Raw genomic sequence first — 20,991 nt, 5'->3', positions numbered from 1 at the left:
TATTCTTATGACATGTTTTAAGTTGGTACAGAAATTTGAGATAATCTTAACATTTTTGTCCCAAGCCTTTAGTAGTCCATTTCTAACTTTTTTTTTTTAAGCAAGAAGTTATTTTCTCTCAAATTTACATTTGAGATTTTGTTCTTTTGAGACATTATCCTTCGAACTTGAACTTATTGTACAATTAAATCTAACATAAAAATTTAACTCAAAAAACTCATACACATCTGCTGAAATACTCTCAGAATAAAGATATCTTTTTGTTTGTTTAAGATTTATTTATTTATTGTATATGCAGTGTTTTACCTTCATGTATGCCTACACTCCATAAGAGGGCATCAGATCTCAAGGCTGTAAGCTACCTTATGGTAACTGAGAACTGAACTCAGGACCTCTGGAAGAGCAGTCAGTGCTCTTAACCTCTGAGCCATCTCTCCAGCCCTAGGCATAAGGATGTAAGAAGCTGTGTTTATAGTGGAAGTCTGTTTTGGAAGCAGGGTATGTAGCAAGCAGTGTGTATTAGGGCTGATAGTTATTTTCTTCAAAGTAAGAAGGAACTTAATAATACATTTTCTTTCCATCTCTTCCTCCTTTCTTGCTTTTCCCTCTGCTAGAATAGCTAGGTTGTCGCAACCTGCTGTATCCAGAGAAAGGCAATCAGGTCCCCTTCCTGGGTCATTTGTTCCTGAGGTTTCCATACATGAACTTAACCAAGCATTTTTCTGAAGAGCTAGCGTGACAGTTTGCTGTTGACATTATCGAGATTCCTCACTCATTTTGAGAGATCTTCCCCCAAGGGATTGCAATGTTGTTTATAGAGATGCCATCTGAGAATATGTAGTAAACTATGTTCTCAGATTCCAGGATTAAAGATAAAATCCTAGCTGGGCAAGGTGGTACCTATCTTTTAATCCCAGCACTTGGGGAGGGAGAGGCAAGTAGATCTCTGAATTTGAGACCAGCCTGGTCTATAGAGTGAGGCCAGGACACCCAGGACTACCACACAGAGAAACCCTGTCTCAAAAAGCCAAAAAAAACAAAAACAAAAACAAAAACAAAAAAAAACCATATAAAATCCATTTTTCTTGTTCATTTGTGAAATTTTCCTTGTTTACTTTTATTTGTATGCTCGTTGGTTTTTGTGATGCCAAAGATGGAAACTAAATTCTCACTCATGCTCACCAACTTACTTAGACTTGTTTGTTTTATTTTCTTTTTTTGTTGTTGTTCTGTTTTTGTTTTCTTGAGATAGGGTCTCTCTGTGTAGCCTTGACTGTCCTGGACTCGCTTTGTAGATCAGGCTGGCCTCGAACTCAGCAATCTGCCTGCCTCTGTCTCCCAAGTGCTAGAATTAAAGGCCTGCGTCACCACCACCCGGCTTACTTAGATTGTATTGATCCTTTTTTTTTTTTTTTTTTTTTTTTGAGGCAGGGTTTCTCTATGTAACTCACTAGACCAGGCTGGCTTTGAACTTACAGAAATCCCCCTGCCTTTATAAGTGTTATGATTAAGGGCTTGTACTACTACCCAAGGCTTATCATTTTTCTTCTCTTTTTCTTTTAAGACCAGATGTCAATATGTAGCTCAGAGTGGCCTTGAACTCACACATTAGCTGTCTGTGATACTAATGGCATTGAGTACCATTCCTAGTTGTTGACCACCTATTTAACTTTGTAATAATTTTATAGGCGACACAAACTTTTTTGTATAATGGATTTCCTAATGATAAAACATTTTACAATGGGAAAAATAATATCTTAGTTTAAGGAAACAATAGGAAAATGAAATTTTCATTTAAGAGGGTGGGGTGTGCTGGAGTTGTTAAAGAGTACTTATTGCTCTTGGAGAAGACCTGGATTCAGTTTCTAGCACCCACATGGTGGCTCACCACTGTCTTAAAACACTTACACACATGAACATAAATAAGCCTTTTTTTTTTTTAAGTCACTTGAGGGGATGGAGGGATGCCTCAGAGTGAAAGCACTGCTCAGCAACCACATGGCGGCTTATAATCATCTGTAATGAGATCTGGTGCCTCTTCTGTCATGTATGCAAAGAGTACTGTATAAATAATAAAATAGTAAATCTTAAGCTGGGTGGTGATGGCACACACCTTTAATCCCAGCACTCGGGAGGCAGGTGCAGGTTGATCCCTGTGAATTCGAGGCCAGCCTGGTCTACAATGCGAGTTCAGGACAGCCAAGGCTACACAGAGAAACCCTGTCTTGAAATACCAAAAAACAAAAATAAATAAGTAAAATAAAAAATCACTTAAGATAGCTAATATAGGTTCATGGTAGGGCACTTAGCTGTGAAAAACTACCAACACCTTCCACACTCAGATCAAAAAGATGTTGCTGATATTTTGAAGCCTAGCATTAATTCAAGGTAATTTATGATTTGAAGAATGCTTAAAATTGATGAGAAGATTGTTCTTGCACACTTTGGTTTATCTGTTTCTTGTGTGTGTGTTCCTGTGTGTGTGTCTTGTCTGTGTGTGTGTGTATAAATGTCTACACACGAATGATAGAGTATATTACTAGAAGGCAGTGAAATTAATGCTAATTTGGGGGGCATTTGTTTTTGTCTGTTGAATAACATATAGGGGTGGCACTGAATCAACAAGACAAGCAACTCAGTTGATCAATGCTTTGATCAAGGATCCAGACAAAGAAATTGATGAACTTATTCCAAAGAATCGTTTGAAAAGCTCCTCAGCAAATTCCAAAATAGGGTCATCAGCACCTACCACCACTGCTGCTAATAGCTCCTTAATGGGAATTAAAATGACAACTGTAGCTCTGTCATCAACATCTCAGACTGCCACAGCACTCGCTGTGCCTGCAATCTCTTCTGCATCCACTCACAAAACCATTAAGAACCCAGTGACTAATGTGAGACCTGGGTTTCCAGTTTCTCTTCCATTAGCATATCCTCCTCCACAGTTTGCACATGCTTTGCTTGCTGCTCAGACTTTCCAGCAGATCCGTCCACCAAGGTTGCCCATGACCCACTTTGGAGGTACTTTTCCACCAGCTCAATCCACTTGGGGTCCTTTTCCTGTCAGGCCTTTGAGCCCTGCCAGAGCTACTAACTCGCCTAAGCCTCACATGGTGCCTCGCCATAGCAATCAGAATAGCAGTGGTTCTCAGGTGAATTCAGCAGGTTCTTTAACTTCAAGTCCAACAACTGCAACCAGTTCATCAGCTTCAGTGGTGCCTGGTACGTCTTCAAACGGCAGTCCCAGTTCTCCTTCAGTCAGAAGGCAGCTTTTTGTCACAGTTGTGAAGACATCCAATGCCACAACCACAACAGTCACAACTACAGCAAGCAACAACAGCACCGCACCCACTAACGCCACATATCCTATGCCTACTGCCAAAGAACACTATCCAGTATCATCCCCATCCTCCCCATCACCACCAGCCCAGCCAGGAGGCGGCTCTAGAAATAGCCCTTTGGATTGTGGCTCAGCATCCCCAAATAAAGCGGCATCTTCTTCCGAACAGGAAGCAAGTAGTCCACCAGTAGTAGAAACTGCAAGCAACAGACCCCCACACAGCAGCAGTTCTTCTGGGAGCTCATCAGGTCATTCCACTCAGCCGCAGCCTCCGGGATCTGTTCCTCAGGAGCCAAGACCCCCTCTTCAGCAGTCTCAGGTTCCTTCCCCGGATGTGAGAATGACTGTTCCTCCTACAGCAACAAGCTCTGCTCCAGTGGTGGTGCCTTCTACTGCGCCTGTGACGTATCCTATGCCTCAAACACAAATGGGATGCTCCCAGCCTCCTAAAATGGAAACCCCTCCTATCAGACCTCCCTCTCATGGCACAACTGCCCCTCACAAGAATTCAGCTCCAGTGCAGAGTTCATCTGTTGCAGTCCTCAATGTCAATCACATTAAGAGACCTCATAGTGTCCCCTCCTCTGTCCAGCTACCTTCAACCTTAAGTACACAAAGTGCTTGTCAGAATTCAGTTCATCCAGCAAATAAGCCTGTTGCTCCCAACTTCAGTGCCCCATTGCCATTTGGGCCCTTTAGCACATTGTTTGAGAACAACCCTACTAATGCTCATGCCTTCTGGGGAGGATCTGTTGTTTCATCTCAGTCAACACCAGAATCTATGCTGTCAGCGAAGTCCTCGTATTTGCCAAACTCTGATCCTTTACACCAATCTGACACTTCCAAAGCACCAGGCTTTAGGCCACCATTACAGAGACCTGCTCCAAGTCCCTCAGGTAAGCGTGTGCATTTGTTTGACATTCCGCAGTTACTACTTTCCATGGATGCTGGGGAAAATCCTGGCTACGTTATAATGTACTTGACTGGTAGGCTACTTGGATGGCGAGTGATTTGTTGTGCTGCTCTTGTATCTGAGACAGGGTCTCACTGTGTGGCCCAGGCTGCCTTACAGTCAAGCCTTTGCTTCCTTAGCACTGGTTTTAAAGGTGTAAGCTACAGTAAAGTTTATCTTGAGTTTCCCATAAAAAGTTAATAGGTCTCAATTCTCCCACCCCACTCCTGCTCTGAAAAAAAGGACACTAGCTGTGGGATGTTTCCAGGGATGGGAGAAACTTGAGAGGCTGAAGAGGAGTCGCTTGAGCTTGAAAGCAGGCTTCATTATATCCTGTCTTGGAAGAAACAAGGAAAGGCCATTGTGATGCCTGCCTGCTGTCCCAGCTTGTAGAAGGGAGTGGTGGGAAGGCCAGGAGTGTTAAGTCATTCAGCAGCATACTTACCTTGATCTGGGACTGCCTTGGCTAAGGGAGATCCTACTGCCAAAGGAAGGAAGGAAGAAAAGCTTGGGTTTTACACTCATAAATAAATGCCACCAAACACCAAATAACTACGTTTGTTAAATCTGGATTCATTTTTGTCTGTCTTCTTTGTTTTAAGATGAAAATGGTGTTCAGCTATATCATCTATAATGTGGTAGCCATGAGCTATCTCTTTTATTTCTATTTAACTTGATGAAAATTGAGCAGGTGTGGTACACATACTTTTAATCCCAGCTTTGGATGACATGTCTCTGAGTTTCAGGCTAGCCAGGGCTGCACGGTATGACTCTGTCTCAAAATAACATTTTATCTTCTTGTCAAGCTGTGGATTAATGGCTGCCATGTTGGACAGCAACATTATGGAACATCTCTATTTCAAGGGCAGTTTTTTTGGGCAGCACTGATGTTTACAGGGGATCTAAAGATTTTCTAATTGTTACTGCTTTTTAACTTCATTTTAAAAATAGATTTATAATAAAGGAATTGCAGCTTCTTGTGTAAATATCTTAGATGACTATGGATATATACACAAAAGAAGAAATTGGTATTTTTTATTTTAATTTTTAATTTTTTGGTTTTTTTGAGACAGTGTTTCTCTGTGTAGCCTTGGCTGTCCTGGGCTTGCTTTGTAGACCAGGCTGACCTCGAATTTACAGCGATCCGCCGGGCTTTGCTTCTTGAATGCTGGGATTAAAGGCATTCACCACCACGCCTGGCTGATTTCATGGTATTCAAATAACTACTTTCTTGTTTAAGGATCCAGTATAGGCAGCCAAGTTGCATTAGACCTGTTGTGCTTTTGAGAAAGCATGGTAGTACGGACTTCTGTACTTCTAGCACTTTGGGTTCACTGTAGTCCGTGGCTATATGTGGAGTTCACTTTTTTCCTGGGAGATAGGAGACCCTATCTTTTTGGGTTTTGGTTTTTTGAGACAGGGTTTCTCTTTGTAGCATTGACTCTTCTGGAATTTATTACATTGATGGAGCTGGCCTTGAACTCATGAGATCCTCCTGCGTTTGCCCCTCAAATGCTAGGATTAAAGGGGTACACCACCACCACCACTTGTGAAAGATCCTGTCTTTTAAAAAAAGAGAAACTGTTGTGGATTAGCTTGAGCACTTCAAGTTATGAGAGATTGACACACTGTGGTCTGTGGTTCATGTAATCTGATCTCTTTTTATTTTAAAGATATTTTGCTTGTTTTATTTGGGGGTTGGATTTTGTTTTCTAAGTGCTGGGATTAAAGGCGTGTGCCACCACTGCCTGGCAGAGTTCTTGATTTTATTTCTCAACCCTCCAAGTTCCAGCATTACATGTGCTGCTATTGTCACACATGGATAGGGTAGAGTGGTGGTGGGGTTTTTGTCATTTATTTGAGGAAGGGTCTTGGTATGTGCCCTGGCTGGCTTGTTGCTAGCTTAGTAGTCCAGGACAAACTTAAAGTCCAATGAATCCTTCCACCTCTGCCTCTCCAGTGCTAGGATTACATGTTTTTACTACCATGCCCTGACAAGTACTGATTTCCCTCCCTCCCTTCCTTCCTTCCTTCCTTCCTTCCTATTTATTCATTTTACATCCCTATTGTTATTCCCGTCCTCTCCCCACACACACTTGTATCTTCCTGTTCCCAACCCCCCACCATCTTCCATCCCATTTTTTTCTCTCCTCTTGTTTCCTTCTTTTTAAGAAACAGCACAGGCAGATCTTGAACCTGCCTCTATCTTACCAGTGCTGGGGTTATAGACTGGTGCCACCACACAATGGGCTCTCTAAAAGTGTCAAAATAGTCATATTCATTTTCATGTTGTTTATAGCTGATTTTATAGTGTGAAAGAATGAGTTATTGGAACAGACCATGTGACCTGCAAAATACTCATGAACATAAAATTTAATAATAAAAAAAGAATTGGGCTTTAAATAAAATTTAGCCCATTGTGGTGTTGCACACAGGTAAGAGTGTTGTGAAATTGTATTTAATTTAATTTGTATTTATTTATTGTGAGATAGACTCTCATTATATAGCTCTTGCCACCCTACAATGTACTATACAGACCAGGCTGTCCTCAAACTCACACAGATTTCCCTCTCTCTGCCTCCCTAGTGCTGAGATCAAAGGCAGACACTACCATGCCCAGCCTATTTTTTTTAAAAAATAATTTTATGTACATTCTGTTTTATTATATATGTATTTGTATGTGCACAAATGTTTCCCTAGTGCCCAGGGAAGTTAGCAGAGGTGTTGGAGTCCCTGGTGCTGGAGGTGTAGGTAGTTGTGAGTCATCGTGTAGGTGCTGGGATCCAATCCCAGGTCCTCTTCAAGAATAACAGTAAGTGCTCTTAACTGCTGAGCCATCTGCAGCCCCTAGTCTACACCTCTTTTTAAACACACATTTTTTATTTTTATTTATTTTTTTGAAAACCAGTTTCCTTTTCTTTTTTAAAGATGTATTTATTATTTACACAGTATTCTGCCTACATGTGCCTGCTACAAGAGGGCACTGGATCTCATTGTAGATGATTGTGAGCTACCATGTGGTTGCTGGGAATAGGACCTTTGGAAGAGCAGACGGTGCTCTTAACCTCTGAGCCATCTCTCCAGCCCAAAAATACATTTTTTAAAAGAACAAAATGCAGAGTAGTAAGCACTACTTCATTCATTATATTCATTTGGCCATATCTTTTAATAGGGGATTGGTTTTGTGAAAGGGTCTTATAGTGTAGCCTACCCTCAAACTTGTCTTGTGGTCTGTATATGGCCGTGTGAGATGCTGTGTTTGTGCTCATGCCTGTGTTTGAGATAGTCTCTCTGCAGCCAGTCTGGCCTTGAATTTATTATGTAGCCCAAGATGCTACATCTTGACTCTTATCTCCCAAATGCTGGCATTACAGGTATTTATTACCATACCCAGTTGAGAATTTGTTTTTTTGTTTTATTTTAAAATAACTAAAGTACTTTCAGCTGTGTTTGTGTGCTCTTCCAATGCTGTCTTCTGGGGTTAATTATAAGTAATGGTGGCCTTGTCATTACAGGTATTGTCAACATGGACTCACCATATGGTTCTGTAACACCTTCTTCTACGCATTTGGGAAATTTTGCCTCAAGTCTTTCAGGAGGTCAGATGTATGGGCCTGGAGCACCTCTTGGAGGAGCACCTCTTGGAGGAGCACCTGCTGCTAACTTTAACAGACAGCATTTTTCCCCACTTAGTTTGTTGACTCCATGTTCATCAGCATCAAATGGTAAGTGGTCTGTAGCCCAGAAGACATTGTTTCTTTAAAGGCAAAGAGCTTTGAGCTCTTGAAATGTATGATATTTGCTTGCTATTTTGCTTGAGGCAGACTCTCTTATATACAAAGGCTAGTGTCAAATTCAGTCTGTAGTCAAGGATGACCTTGAATCTGATCTCCCTGCTTCCAGTTCCCACAGGAATTACAGGCATATGCTACTGCTGCTCACTCCAAGTTTGAGGTTTTTACCTTTACCGTAATTTTATGCTGTAAAGAATATGATTTGTAGAAAGTTTTATGTTTTAAGCTATTTATTTAGACTGAAGTGATGGGTCAGTAGTAAAGAACAGTTACTGCTCCAGGAAGACCCTCCTTTGATTCTCAGCACACACGGGATGGTTTATAAGCATCTATAACTCCCATCCCAGGGCATCTGACCTTCTTTTCTGATCTTTATGGGCACCAGGCACACTTGTGATGCACATACATACAAGAAGGCAAAATATTACACACAAAAAAATCTTTAAAAAGTGCTTTTAAAACCTATCAGTAGTGCATGGTGGTGAAGTGCATGGTGGTGAAGCCAGGATGTCTTGCATGTGAGGCATGTGTTGTGCTATTTGATGGCACCCCACTCCCATTGACTCTGAACTTAAATTTACTTCTTAAATACAACTTTTGAAGGGAAAGATTCTTAGCATGTTGGGACACAGTTGTAATTCCAACTACTTTGGAGACAGAGGTAGGAGAATTTGTGTTGTAGACCAGCCTCAGCTATTTAGTGAATTCCAAAGCAGCCTCAACAATAATGTAAAAACGGTTTCTAATACAAATAGAAACCACTATTCTGTATAAATACCACATACTTTTTTCCCAACCTTTAAATTTTATCTATCTAAACAATATAGCAAAACAGACTCATCCTGTCCAGTATATCTTTACTTTATCAGCTATCATGACAGAAACTCCAAAATACTTTAAGCAGAGTAGAAACTGAACATTTGAAGAGTTGTGTTCTTTTTGTTTAGCTTTTTTTTTTTTTAAGATGTACTGGAGATTAAACGTAGGTCTTGAAAACAAGGTCAGAATCTATGCCATCAACCTGTCGTCACAGTCCCCTTTTTACTTATTTAAGAATTGTTTAGCCTTACTTTTTATTTTATGCATTTAGTGGTTGGCTTACATGTATGTCTGTGCACCAGGCAGAGGGTGTCACATCCCATAGGACTAGAGTCACTGGTAGTTATAAGCAATATGTATGTGCTGGGAATTAGAGCCAAGTCCTCCTGAAATGCAGCCAGTGTTCTATTCACTGAGTCCTCTCTCAGCCCTTTTACTTTTTTCATTTTGATACAGGTTGTCACTAAGTTGGTGATGGTCCCAACATACCACAAACATAAATTCTCCTGTGTTAACCTTCTTCATCGATGCATTTACAGGCACCAGCGCACCCTCTTACCTTGTTTAAATTATGGGCCTAAGCCAGGGGTAGTGGCACACGCCTTTAATCCCAGCACTTGGGAGGCAGAGGCAGGTGGATTTGTGAGTTCAAGGCAAAAATTATGTGTCTAATATTTCAGCTTTTTTTAAAATCAAATATGCTTTTCACTTATTCATTTGTTTGTTTTTCAAAATAGAGGTTCTCTGTGTAGCTCTGGCTATTCTGGATCTCACTCTCTAGAGACCAGGCTGGCCTCAAACTCAGATCTGCCTGGCTCTGCCTCCCAAGTACTACTACTGCCTGGCTTTTTGTTTGTTCTCTGTTTGTCCCTGGCTGTCTTGGAGTTCTCTCTGTGGACCAAGTTAGCCAGTGCTGGGATTGAAGGTGTGTGCTGCCTTTGATGCCACCCTGCTTATTTGTTTGTTTGTTTGTTTGTTTGTTTTAATTAGTAACAAGTAAAAAAATTTGAATTTTATTTGGGCATGGTGCACGACTTTAATCCCAGCAGAGGCAGGGGGACCTGTGAGTTTGAGGCCACCCTGATCTATAAGTGAGTCCAAGACAGTCAAGGCTACACAGAGAAACCTTGTCTTGAAAAACAAACAAACAAAAAATGAATTTTTAATGGAAATACTGAAATTAACAATGTTAAGGATCACAGATTGTGCTAGGTGTAGTATATATCTCTGATTTTAGGCTTTCAAAGCTGAGGCACAGGGAGTGACTGTTGAAGACTTGCCAGAACCTGTATCAAAAAACAGAACCAAACAAACATTAGGTTGTGAGGCAACTCTTTAGTGCACACACCCTCCTCCCCCCATATCTTAAGATTACATGGTCAATATCTATGTGCTGTGGAGTACCAAGAGGATATGAAATGAGGAATTGCTTCCACTTAGTATTAGGTAAAGTTCTGTAGCAACCTAGTGTCTTTTTGCCAACTGATTTTCCCCCTAAGCTAGACCTCACAGATGTTATTAGACATACAGATTCCTTTGCTTTTGCATTGTAACTACTGTAGTTACTTTTCTGTTGCCTTTTGCATTGTAACTATCATAGTTACTTTTCTGTTGCTGTGAAGGCCATGTCACCATGGAAACTTATAAAAGAAAGAACTACTGGGGACCCACATTTGCAGAGGGTTAGAATTCATGACCACCATGGTGAGGAGCATGGCAGCAGGCAGGCACACACAGCATGGAGTGTAGCTGAGCGCTCACAGCCCCGTCCACGAGCATGTGAGATAGAGGCTGCCCTAAATGGGAATGGCTTGGACTTTTTAAAAGTTCTGCCCTCCACCAGTGCCATACCTCCTCCAGCAAGGCCACATTTCTTAATCCTTCTCAAACTTTTGACAAGTGGGGGCAAGTATTGAAACACGTGAGTCTGTGGGGGCCATTCTCAGCCAACCACAGTTCCCTTCCTGGCCCACATAGACTTGTGACCGTATCAAATCAAAATGTGCGCCTTAGTATTTCAGTCTCAAAACTATTTAAAAGTTCAAGGACTCTTCTGAGACTCAAGGCAATGCCTAATTACAGCCCTTATAAAATCAAAAAGCAAATTACATCCAATGACAGAAATTCTGTAGCTCCGATTTGTTGTCCAAGAGCTCAGAAGGCTCTGCCCTCCTAGCCTTGCTGACTGCTGCACACTTCTCTTTTGAGCTGGTTACACTCCCTTCCCACACACCTGCATTTAAGGTTTTCCTTAACCATGGAAGAAGTGTCCACCACCCTTTACTCCTGTGTCCTTAGGAACCACATGCCTATGCCATCAAACTCAACTGCTTGCGTGTAATCTGGCCCCCTCCTTGAATTATTTGCATCTGTTGCCTCCTGTGCTGCATAGCTTCCTTTCATTTCTTTTGCATTGTCTTTTACACGTTGGAAGCTTAGCTGGGTGAGTTCTTGCCCTGAGGATACCACCCTTTTCATTCCATTCATTATAAAACCTCTTTCCTAGTCTCTTTCAGGACTAGCCTTGGCCCAACATTAAATTTCTTGGTTTCCTTTTTTTCCCTCAAGCTGAACATTTTATATTTCTTTTTGCCCAGCTTGCTCATTTTCATTGTAGAGTTGTGTAAGAGTGATTCCATAACCAAGTGACAAAGTTAATATTAGGCCATCTTGAAATCTCTTCTGCCAGTGAAATTGGTCGAAAACTTTTCAGTTAGTGTCAGGCAGATTCTTAGGACAAGTGCAAAAAATAGCTGCAGTCTTCATTAGAATATCACAAGAAAAGTTTCCAATCACAGTGCTAATATTGTTCCCCTCTGAAACCCTTTGAATCTGGCCTTCATAATCAGCAACACTCAACAGCACAGCCTTCCACACCCCTGGTAGGATGGCCTGCTCACCATCTCCTAGAGTGTTCAGTCACTTTCCTCATGCAAAGTCTAACATATTCTTCCCAAAGGGACCTTGGCCAGGCCTTCACAGCAATAGCCTGCCTCCTGGTAGCAACTCTTTTGTTATGGTTTCTTTCTTATTTCTGTGAAGAGACACTATGACCTAGGCAACTTATAAAAGAAATAGTTTACCTTTAGAGAGGGTGAGAGTCCCTAAGCATCTTGGCAGAGAGCATTCTGCTGGAGCAGTAGCTGAAAGCGCAAGTCTCTTCCACAGGCAGGGGCAGGAGGGGATGGACTAGCTGGGTGTGCCTTACCTTTCTTCGTGGTTGTTGTTGTTGTTGTTGTTTGTTTGTTTTTTGGGGGGAGAGGAGACACTCTCTCTACAAAGTCCTGGCTTCGCCAAAACACTATGTAGACCAGGCTGCGCTGAAACTCACAGAGATATTCCCGTCTCTGCCTCCAGAGTGCTGGGATTAAAGGTCTATAGTTGGGTCATGAAACCTCAAAGCCCATCCCCAGTGACACATCTTCCTCAACCAGACCATACTTTCAAATCTTTTCCAAATATTATATTAATTGGGGACTAAGTATTCAAACATACGAGCCTATGGACAGTCCTTCAACACAAAGTACCTCAACAGAAAAAAAGCAGCTGTTTGGGAAGAATACAGATTGAGGAACTGGGAGTGTAGTTCAGTTGATCAAGTGCTTGCCTGGTATACACAGGATCTTGGGTTTGATTCCCGCATTGCATAAACCAGATAACTATAGTCTCAGCACCCAGCATGCAGGAGGCAGAAATAGAAGAGTCTGAAGCTCAGGGTCAAGGGCTGGAGCATTGGCTTGCTGGGTAAGAACACTTTCTGTGTAAGCATAAGGACTTCACCTCAGATCCCAAAACCAAGAAAGAAGCAAGGCAGGGAGGACTGCATCCCTGCCTGTGACGCCACAGCTGTGATGGGTAGAGCCGAGAAAGAAATGCCGAGGGCTGCTGCCTGCTGGCCTAGCTCCAGCTTCACTGAGAAACCCTGACTCAAAGGCAGAGTAATAGAGCAGGATAGCTAACATCCTCCTGTGGCATGCATACCCGCACAGGAACATGTGCATACACCACCCTCAGACACACAAAAATATCGTTCAAGATTATCCTTAGCTAATAGAGTGCTCAATGCCAGCCTGGGCTAAATGGGCATGCGCCTAATTTAAACAGTGTTCTTTTTAAATGCTTTGATTTTACAGTAACAGCAAGTACTGACTTAATTAAATATCAGTTAAGCTGATCCTTTATTAAATGAGTTGACCACTTTGTAGCATTGAGATCATTATAGTGTAATATCAAGTTCTTGGTCTTTTACAAAACTTGCATGTGGAGATAGAAGGGGGAATTGAGCCTAAGGGCCTCATGAATTCCAGGTAAACACTGAACTAAATTGTTATCCTTAACCAGGTTATAATGTGCATACATTTATGTTGTTTTTTATTAATTATTATTTTTTATTATTTATTTATTTATTTTTGGTTTTTTGAGTCAGGTTTCTCTGTGTAACAGAGCCCCTGGCTATCCACGACTGACTTTATACACCAGGCTAGTCTTGAATTCTCAGAGATCCACCTGTCTCTGCCTCCCAAATGCTGAGATTAAAGGTGTGTGCCACCACACCTGGCTCTATGTAGCTTTTTAAAGACACCGTCTTTATTATGTAGCCTAGGCTGGCCATGAACTTGTAGTCATCTTCTTTTCTGTTTTGTTTGAGACAGGATCTCACTGTGTAGCCTTTGGTGTCCTGGAACTCGCTTGCTATGTAGCCCAGTGTACAGAGACCTCCTGTCCTTGTCTCCAGAGTGCTGGGAGGTGCAGCCACCACGCCTGCCTGCAGTCGTCGTGATTGACCCTCGGGGTCTCTGTATTACAGATGTGCACCATCATGCTCAGCCTAAGCATTGTTCTTAAAGCAGAAAATTATTTCAACGGAAAAAAGAGGCTGCTTGCAAGGGTGAAGATGGATAAGAAAGTGATAGGAGTAAAGATAAAGTATAATGGTGTATATATATGAAAGCAATTTCTTTGTATGAGAATTAAAATGTAATTAAAAGTATTCTTATATCTCAGTTTTCCTCAATGTATATTATAAGATATCTTCAGAATTTTAAGATTTTGGTTTTACAAAATTAAATATTCTGCAGAGTACCTATATTCTATTTCAAAATGTCTTTTTCCAGAGTCCCCTGCACAGTCCGTATCCTCTGGAGTTCGTGCACCATCTCCTGCCCCATCATCAGTACCTTTAGGCTCTGAAAAGCCCAGCAATGTCTCTCAGGACAGGAAAGTTCCAGTCCCTATTGGGACTGAGCGTTCTGCACGTATCAGGCAAACTGGAACTTCAGCTCCATCTGTTATTGGGAGTAATTTGTCTACATCAGTAGGACATAGTGGCATCTGGTCCTTTGAAGGGATTGGTGGCAATCAAGGTATGATATGCTGTCATATTACTAGAAATAAAGTTTACTCATTTAGCTATATTTTAATTTCACATTAATTACTATTAATTTTTTGAGTTTTTAAAAAACTTTTATGTGTGGTATTTTTCAAGCATGTATGTCAGCAACACTTGTGTGCCTGGTGACTGAGGAGGGCCCCTTGGAACTGGAGATTCAGCCAGTTGTGAGCTGCCATGTGGGTGCTGGGATTCAAACCCAAGTCCTTCAGAAGAACAGCCAGTGCTCTTAATTGCTGAGCCGTCTCTCCAGCCCTCATCGTTCCTGTAAAGGACCCCTGTACCTGTCTCTTCAGCTGGACTAATCTGCTTCTTGTAGTTCCGATTTCATGTCATCTTCCCGCTGCACTTCCTCATCTCTGAAAATAATGCAATGCACATAAAGAAGTTGTGTCTTTTGAGAAGGTTTCCTGTATACTAGGTTGGCGTTGGATTTCACAATGTAGCTGAGGCTAGCCTTGACTTTCTTATCCTTTTGCCTTCACCTCCCAACACTTTGATTACAGGTGTTTGCACTACTAAGACGTTGATGTTTCCTTTAAGATCTTTTGGCTTTCTCTTAGCTTTTCTTTTCTTCGTAGTGTTTTGTTGTCGTCATCATTGTTGCTGCTGTTGCTATATTAAATGGATTTGTGTTTAAGGGATTTTTCATGTGAATCCTTCCGTGTCCATCAAAGCCACTCATAGTTGAGATGTCTCGAGATAGCCCCTTCTCAAGTAGCCAGTGTGTCCACTTGCACTGTCAGAACACTTACCACAGTTCTCTCGTGTTCGATTTATCTGTGCATGAATTAGCAACATCCATGACAACTTCCAAGTTCTCCATCTGAAATCTTTGCTACCTAATTAATCTATCTAATGCTTCGAGCGTTAAACTCTAGGCACCAGGTTAGGATAGATTTACTTATCTGTCCTGTCCCCCACCCACCCCCACTTCACTTAACAAGAATGAGTTTATGTCATAGTCATTTCTAAGGTAACAAGTCCAGAAATACTATGGATCTCTAGGATATGTCCGTGCCTAAAACCAAAAAACAGTCATAGTTTCTCAATTGTCTTCTAGTTCTTTCCTACAGACTTACTGTGAGAAAAGCAAATCCACACATTTACTGTATCAGTGTTTCCAACGATGTAATTTTTTGACAATGTTCACTAAGCAGTGTGGGAATACTGCCAAAGATAAAAAAAAATAGATCAGTTTTAAAGAATTCAGAGTTTGGTATAAGTTAAAATAGAAATTATGAAGCTTTTTTAAAAAACTATCTTGATTTTGAATGTTACCAACTTTTGATTTTGACTTTCTTTTCTCTCAGACAAAGTGGACTGGTGTAACCCTGGGATGGGAAATCCCATGATTCACAGGCCAATGTCTGACCCAGGAGTGTTTTCACAGCATCAAGCAATGGAGCGAGATAGTACAGGAATTGTAACTCCTTCTGGTACATTCCATCAGCATGTTCCTGCAGGATACATGGACTTTCCTAAAGTTGGGGTAATTTAAACTAGCATTTTCATTATTACAGAATGCTTTTCTTATCTGGTCATCTCTTATTTCCAAGAGCATAAGCTTCTGTGATGACCCAGCGGGTCTTGACAGGTCAGACTGGTTAAATCTTTCTAGCATTTAAGAGATGTCTGTTCTAGGAGTGTTTTGTTTGTTTGTTTTGGTTGGGGTGTGTTGTTTATTAATTCTTTGTTTTTTTAGATTTTTATTTTTACTTATGTGTATATGTGGGTATGTATGAACACATGAATACAGATGTCCCTGAGGCCAAAGAGGGCATTGTTGGATTCCTTGGTGCTGAAATTAGAAGAAATCATGGGCCACCAAAAGTAGGAGCTAAAAATTGAACTCAGGTATTCTGCAAGAGCAGCAAACCGTGCTCTCCAGCTCATTCAGAGCTCCATAGCTAGGGATGACCTTCTGGTTTTCTCTTCCCTGTGCCTTCCTGTATTTTCCTTTATTTTGTTTGTGAGACAGGGTCTCAGCATGTAGCTCTGGGTACTCTGGAACTCTGGAGACCAAACAAACCTTGAACTCACAGAGATCTATCTGCTTCTGCCTCCTGGGTACTGGAATGAAAGGCCTGGGCCACCATGTCCAGCTATACTCTGCTGAATGAGCTCATATCAGAATAATTTCTAGATTCTGTGAATAACTTACACTTTTATACAGTCAATTGAGGCTTTAAAGTCAGTCTCATGGCATTTGACTCTCTTGTTTGTTTGATTGTTTTTTGTTTCATTTCTGTTTTGTGACAGAGTATGAATGTATCCCTGGTTGGCCTGAAACTCACTCTGGAACCTGGGCTGCCTTAGCCTCACAAGTGCCTCTTTTTCATTTTCTGTGACAAGTTCTCTCCAAGTAGTCCTTGCAAGATTGTTGATAAGAGGTGGGAGGCAAAGAAAAAAGAAAGCAATGGCTTGTGTGTTAACCTCTGTTTCCTCACCCTGTTTCTTTAAGGGCATGCCTTTTTCTGTGTATGGGAATGCAATGATACCTCCAGTAGCACCTATCCCTGATGGTGCTGGAGGACCCATATTCAATGGCCCTCATGCTGCAGACCCATCTTGGAATTCACTGATAAAGATGGTTTCAAGCTCCACAGAAAATAATGGTCCTCAAACGGTAAGGCTGATTATTCAGCAAGCAGTCGCTTTCATGTTTACAGAATACAAAACAGAATGTAGGTAAATCATGGTAGCAGTCAAGCACAATGCATACAGCCAGGAGAGCAGGTTTACTGTAGCTGAAATGCATCGGAGACCTTCCTGTGGTGGTCTGTAATCTCAGCACTGGGGAGGCACAGGCAGGTAGAGCTTTGATGCGAGCCTGATCAACAAGTGAGTCCAGGACAGCCGAGACTGTTTCACAGAAAAACCCTGTCTCCAAAAACAAACAAACAAACAAACAAACAAAACAGAACCTCTGTAAGATGGTACTCAGTGTTTTAAAGCTAATAGATATTTTGTAGATTATTCTGTAGCAGATGGTATGAAGAAGAATTTACATAGCTGGACATTTTTAATCTCAGTACTCAGCAAGTGGATCTCTGTCAGTTAGGGGTTAGCCTGGTTTACATAGAGAGTTCCAGACTATCTAAGACTATATAGTAAGACACTTTCAAAAACAAAAAATAGGGGCTAGAGAGTTGGCTCAGAGGTTAAGAGCACTGACTGCTCTTCCCGAGGTCCTGAGTTCAATTCCCCCAGCAACCACATGATGTATAATGTCATCTGATACCCTCTTCTGGTCTGCAGGTGTACATGCAGGAAGATCACTGTATACATAATAATAAATATATCTTTAGGAGCTGGAGAGATGGCTCTTGGGTTAAGAGTACTAACTGCTCTTCCAAATGACCCAGGTTCAATTTCCAACACCCATATGATGGTAACTGTCAGTAACTCCAAGATCAGACAGCCTCACACATACATGCAGATAAAACACCAATGCACATAAACAACAAAAAAGTAAGTTGCAAAGTGATCTTCATACTAACATTACAGTTTCCTAATGTGTAAAGAACTATACATTCTTATGTTTTAACAGTATCGTACCAAAACTGAAAACAGAGAAAGGATTCATTTTAGATTTATATTAAAGGGCCTGCGTCTTGCTATGTCTGGTGTGGCACTCAGTAGATAGCCCAGGCTGACCCTGAACTTAAGGTACAGCAGCTTCCGCCTCATAGGTGCTGGGATCATAGGCAGAAGCAGCCATAGCTGACTCACCTGAAGTTACTTCGGTGTATGATCAGCATCTCTAAATAACTGTCCTTTCACAATAATTGTCTTTGTTGTCAGAGCATCACCTCTTGGTAGGGAAAAAGGAAAGGAAAGGAAAGCAAAGAGGTTTGGGAACTAGAAAGTGACGTTTGGTGACAGGGCGTATGCTCATCATTCTCAAGGCCCCAGACTCAGCCCCTTGTCAGGGGTGTGCTATCACTGTTTTCTCTCTCAGTTATTTCCTAGTATGTTGCAGGGGATTTTTTTGTTTTGTTTTGTGTGTGTGTTTTGTTTTGTTATGTTTTTTGTTTTTCCAGACAAGGTTTCTCTGTGTAGCCTTGGCTGTCCTGGACTCACTTTGTAGACTAGGCTGATCTTGACCTCACAGTGATTTGCCTGCCTCTGCCTGGATTAAAGGTGTGCGCCGCCTTACCTGGCTATATGTTGCAGTTTTTTAAGTGATTTTTCTTTGACTTTGTATGTATGGGTGTTATACCTGCATCTATGTCTGTATCACATGCATGCTTTGTGCCTTTGGAGCCCAGAAGAGACAGTATGAAGCTTCAGTGCAGGCCCTGGAGGCCAAACCCAAGGCCTGTGTAAGAGTGCCCTGTGCTCTTAGCCATTGGCCCGTCTCTCCAGTGCCCAGCCCTTTGTCCTCCTCTCTCGGTTCTTTACCATGAGATCAGTCTCAGGTAACCCAGGATGACCTTGAGGCTCAACCATACAGATTATGATAACCTTGCACTCCCAAGTATCTCCTTTTCTTTATGTACTGTGATTAAATATGTCAAAAGAGCTATCTGTACTTGGAAGATGGACCGGGGTTAAATTGTCTTAGTTCATAGATACTTTGTTATTTTTTAAGAGTATTGCTTTAAGTACTCGTTTAACTTGTATTTATTAAAACACATGTTCTATGTTCATAGGTGTGGACCGGACCCTGGGCACCTCACATGAACAGTGTGCACATGAACCAGCTTGGCTGATGAGGATAAGCCTGTTAGCCTGCAGATTCCTTTCATTCAGAGGAAATCACAAGTGGCCGAGAAACATTTTTATGCTCCCAAATCATTCAATGTGCTTGACTGAAGTGTGTAGGCTTTTTGCAGAAGAACTTACTAACTGACCTATTTTCTGTGAACATTTGTGACTGCCCATTCTCCATCAACATCCGTTTTTACCTTAGTTAGCATTTTTTCTTACCATTTTTTTTCTTCTTTTTTTTCCCTCTTCTCCTTTGGACATAACTTTCTGTTGAAGCTGTTCTTTGGCTGGTTGGTTTTAGTACTGTAAACTGCTTCTGAGCAAACACGGAAATTTAGCAAAATTATGTAAACTTGATCCTGAAGTTTTAGAATGGCAAATAAATGTACAATTGTTTACATAACAGAAAAGGCTAAGCAGAAAGTAAATTTCAGTATGTCAGTATAGAGGCTCTACTTTATGTAGACTTAAATTAATGTGAGATATGTACCTTCATATTCAGAAATCTGGATGTTTCCTTCATACATTAAACCATTAATAAGCATAACTTTTCTACTTGTATAATTTAAGCATAAAGTAAAATGATGGGCATTATCAGTGGATGTTTCCCTGTGTTAGCTTCTGAAACACCCATCTTGCTCCCTTTTGGGTTTGTTTGTAGCAAGGCATAGAGAAGAAATACCTGATTTTTCCATGTCTTTATTAAATTTGTCACACTTTGCAAACTAATACACACTATCTCTTCAGTTTGGACTCTATCTCTGCCACTATTACTAGTAAGATTCTCTTGCTCAATAGTGAAAAACATCCTGTAAAGCTTTTTACTGTAGTGGCTGCTGCACAGACGTGGAACATCTTCATTGGCACCAGTGGTTTCTTCTAACTAGAAAACTTGAGACTTTTGAGCAATTTAAAAGCCACCACAGTTCTCAGTCAGCATATACTGTTTATTTTTTAAAATTTCAGCATATTTTATATTGGATAATATTGATTCTTAAACATTGGCTTCCTGGTCAGCGAGAGTCAACATACAATTTTCCCTTTCCAAGCATCTATGTCTTAGGTTGAAAGGCTCCTTGCTCTGCACTTGTTGGTAGCAACGAAAAGGATGAACAGCTAACTTGGGCCAAGTCGAAAAGGAGTGTTTGGGATTGTTTTTAGGACAATTTATGGTCAATACATGAATACACGGATTATAAATTGAAGTCTCCATTTAACCTGTTTATATGTGATTCAGGGCCACACTAAACTACTCAGTGGGAATTATAATATTCCATCCACTTGAAACAATAAACAATAATGTATACAAGAAGAAAATGTGTCCTGCCCTGTCTCCTATGGAATAATAGCTCACATGGTTGAATTACAAAACAATACATATATGAGAAATCCTGTCAGTTTGGTTTTTAATTAGATACAAACTTCACACTGTAAAACATGAACTAAGCATAGATACACCACCTAAGGTTAATAATAACATTCCTTGGTTGTCAAAGTATATGATATAATTTCATGCCTCTAGTGACCTGAGTAAAGAGTACAAGACGGTTTCTCAACCCTGCCCAGCTGTTTGGATGCTAAATATGTACATTTGGTTTTCCACCTATGATTAGTACACCCAAATTAGGAGGAGAATAGCCTGCAGATATAGCCATGAGTTAAAAACAAAATCTAGACCCCAGCACTTTACTTACACACAAAAAAACCTATGTGATGTTAACATTTAGTATTGAGGTTCGTCATGGTTCCGTCTTCTCCACTGCCACCGTTCTTTTCTGCGATAACTATTGGAGAACAGACCCTACTCAACATGTGCTGCCACACATAAGTGGTAGTGTTTACCACACAGAATCTCTTAAGAGCGAGAAAGCCAAGAAGGGTGAAAAAGTTAATATTCTCTTGATTTTAAAATGTGGAGCATAAAAATAGATTGGAACTCTGTATCCCTACACTTAGAGATCAGGCTTATAAAGGACAGTTC

General features: G+C 41.0%; 1 protein-coding gene across 8 annotated transcripts in view; it reads left to right on the top strand.

Moving 5' to 3' along the window:
* The window catches only part of ANKRD17 (ankyrin repeat domain 17), a 143,527-nt gene extending 123,200 nt beyond the window's left edge, over positions 1–20,327 (top strand). For all 8 annotated transcript variants that reach the window (XM_084758430.1, XM_084758429.1, XM_084758428.1 and 5 more), the window contains 6 exons: positions 2,606–4,236; positions 7,808–8,017; positions 14,020–14,268; positions 15,608–15,786; positions 16,759–16,923; positions 18,953–20,327. In XM_084758430.1, coding sequence (XP_084614556.1) covers positions 2,606–4,236; positions 7,808–8,017; positions 14,020–14,268; positions 15,608–15,786; positions 16,759–16,923; positions 18,953–19,012 — 2,494 coding nt within the window. In that variant the 3' untranslated portion in view covers positions 19,013–20,327. The remainder of the gene's footprint in view (positions 1–2,605; positions 4,237–7,807; positions 8,018–14,019; positions 14,269–15,607; positions 15,787–16,758; positions 16,924–18,952) is intronic.
* The last annotated feature ends 664 nt before the right edge of the window (positions 20,328–20,991 follow it).

The sequence above is a fragment of the Acomys minous genome (genome assembly GCF_964271855.1).
Source record: "Acomys minous genome assembly, chromosome: 15".
Classification (NCBI taxonomy): domain Eukaryota; kingdom Metazoa; phylum Chordata; class Mammalia; order Rodentia; family Muridae; genus Acomys; species Acomys minous.
Note: the sequence above shows the minus strand (reverse complement) of the source record. Positions and strands in the feature narration are given on the sequence as shown.